Source organism: Eurypyga helias, unplaced genomic scaffold (assembly GCF_000690775.1).
Source record: "Eurypyga helias isolate BGI_N326 unplaced genomic scaffold, ASM69077v1 scaffold29677, whole genome shotgun sequence".
Taxonomy (NCBI): Eukaryota; Metazoa; Chordata; class Aves; order Eurypygiformes; family Eurypygidae; genus Eurypyga; species Eurypyga helias.
In genome coordinates, this window is record NW_010260256.1 from 7,921 (window position 1) to 10,633 (window position 2,713).

The 2,713-nt window shown below is 41.7% G+C and overlaps 1 protein-coding gene across 1 annotated transcript in view; it reads right to left on the reverse strand.

Annotated features, from left to right (window-relative positions):
• Window positions 1–2,037, reverse strand: part of LOC104512126 (N-alpha-acetyltransferase 35, NatC auxiliary subunit-like) — a gene marked incomplete at its 3' end in the record, with an annotated part of 8,966 nt that extends 6,929 nt beyond the window's left edge. Inside the window, exons 1-2 of the mRNA XM_010154985.1 lie at window positions 1,894–2,037; window positions 779–812 (exon numbers count right to left, since the gene is read on the reverse strand). Coding sequence (XP_010153287.1) covers window positions 779–812; window positions 1,894–2,017 — 158 coding nt within the window. The remainder of the gene's footprint in view (window positions 1–778; window positions 813–1,893) is intronic.
• Between the last annotated feature and the right edge of the window lie 676 nt (window positions 2,038–2,713).

The window sequence follows — 2,713 nt, forward strand, 5'->3', positions numbered from 1 at the left end:
CTACAACCTTCTAATCTAGGCTGATTAACTGAAAACGTGATGTTGTACTGGCACCGTAAGGAATCTTCAGCATTCCTACAGATGCATCATATACATAGTGTTGAGGACAAACGATATTCTGAATACTTCAACTATTTTCTCAAAAGTTTAAAAAAGCTTAGTTGGTAATTGTGCTGGTTTTTCTTCATAGTTCTGATGGCTGGCTGAAGGAGTATTTAATTCCATGGTATGAATATTCCATGAATAGGTGGGAAGTTGCCTCGGGGTGGGGAGGGGGGAAGTGTCGTTTTCTTGCTAACTCCTTAAAGCAGTTGTTAGTGGCCTGGGGGTGGGTTCATTTGTTATAGAGCTGGTGGCTCGGTGGGTGTTTCCCAGTTGTGGTGTTGCCCCTCGGCTCTGGGGCTCTCTGCCTCCGACTCTCACTACTCAGGACCTGGCTGTGTGTTGGTCAGTGCACTGTGGGCCATTATATCACATGTTCTATTGTTTTAATTACTTATTAGTAGTAGTGCTGTTAGTATTATTAGCATCACTACACCACTCATTTATATTCAATTATTAAATAATTCATATCTCACTTTTACAAGTTTCCTTGTCTCTTCCTCTGACTCTCCTCCTCCACTGAGAGGGGGGGGGAGGTGAGCAAGCGGCTGCGTGGTACTTTACTGCTAGCTGAGGTTAAACCATGACGGAAACGTTTACTAATCAGCAAGTCATACAGGAACATATGTGCACCAATCCTACGTACAAAACGGAACTACCTTGCAGGCATACTTACAGCTTGTCATGAAGCAGTTCTCCTAACTTCAGTTCTACGAAGAAACAGAACAGGACAAATAATTACAATCATCCTTCTAGCACAACTTTTCCATGAGAGTCTTGTCACTCAAACTGTCTGATGCCAAGAGAGAATACGGTGTGGCAAGCAGACCAGACATTTCTACTCCACCTTCATTTGCTTTTACTTACAAAGCACTTTCAAGACTGAAAGGCTAAAAAAGACCAGTTGCTCAGTCTTCCGTTATCCCCTTCTGTTATTTCAACAGTTAAAGGGATTTTAGAATTACTAAACAGTAGCACCTGAATAGCCTGGAACACAGGACAGCAGTTTTCTGTGCTCCTTTATGCAGATGTCTAATTTTTTTTTCCAGGGCAGTGTACCAAAAGGCCTGCTTTTCCTCATTACTTTCAAGGAAGCGTTTAGATGTATCTGATGGGTACACAAACACTGTATCACTAATATATGCAAATTATTTGATGGCATAAGGAAATGTTGGTTATCATTATGTAATACTGTGTCAGGTTAAGTTGCCGTTTTATATTTAGTCTTCCTTAATGTCACAAAATCAGGCGAAAAAAAAAAATCGCTGCCGTGGCCAACTAGCACTAATATCTAATGACAACAAAGGCACTGTTTAAATGGAAGCAACTGCTTCCCTACGACTGGGATGCATTGCATCTCCCCAGCAGCTCAGCCTTGTTTCAAAGATGAAAAACTGACCGATAAAATGAATGAATCCTTGCTCGCTGTAGATCAAAACACGAACAGGAAAAAAAAACAACCAGAGTGTTGATTCTGCATGGAAGAATGAGGTTTCAATTTGGCAGAAGCGTTAGGAAAAAAAAATTTTTGCAAAGGAAAAAAAAGCAGGGCACAAAAGCAAGCCAGAAGAAAAAACATGACTTATAAAAGATGTCATCTCAAAGAGGAAGCAAGGTGAGGTTCTTCTGATATTTCCAGCCTCACAGTTAAACACAGGGAAAGACAGAATCAATGTACTCCATTCACCTGGAGCTTGACACTGCGTCAAACTATTGCTCAAAACACCTCAAAGAACCGTGCCTAGTTCTGCAAACTGCAAATTTTCTCAGAACACAAGCAGGGCAACTCACCTCTACAAGCTTCTTCAAAATCCTGGGTTATATCTATCCAGCTTGTATTACTCTTTTCCATCTTGTCAGGCATACCGAGTTCCCAGCCTGAATCATCATCTTCTACGGAGGCTTTCATAACCATGGTACCGCACCGTTAGAGCTGTACCAGAGACACCGCACGTGACACACGAATTAGAAAAAGTGCTTCACAGGAGGAAATTTTTTTTTTTCTCTTTCAAGAATCAAGTGAGAAAGGGGGACTAACTAACCTGATGTCATTGAAACAGATATCATTACATAAAACCAGCCCAAAAAAACTTTTAAGACCAATTCTTTCAAAACAAAAATTTTTTATTCACCATTTCTCTACAACTAGTTTGTAGGCCATGAAGCTACAGACACTAAACCTTAGGAGTAGAGAGAGATTAATAAACTGTGGAGTCAAACTGGAGATAAAATAGGAACCAGCATCAAAAAAATCCACTCTTTCAACAGACAAAGGTATCACAAATTTTTGTTGTTGTGAATTTCTAATAGTGTAAAACATCAACAAAATGCCCCCCCACCGCTCCTGTGAACGGAATTTAAAAGAGGGAGCCGTAAAACCGACCACACAAGGAGTTTTTTATTCGTATAAAACGCATCTAAACAAACCGGCGAAAATACGCGTGTTTCCTGTGATTTCTTCCGCAGAAAGTAACAATGGGACCGCGGCGGCTTCAGAGCGGGATGTGGCGTGTACACTGCACCATCTAGCTACGGTGAAGGGGTTTCGTGCCTTCTCGATCTCACGGTATGCCCTGAGGAAGGCCGCGGTCTGCCCGGGACAGCCGCGAGG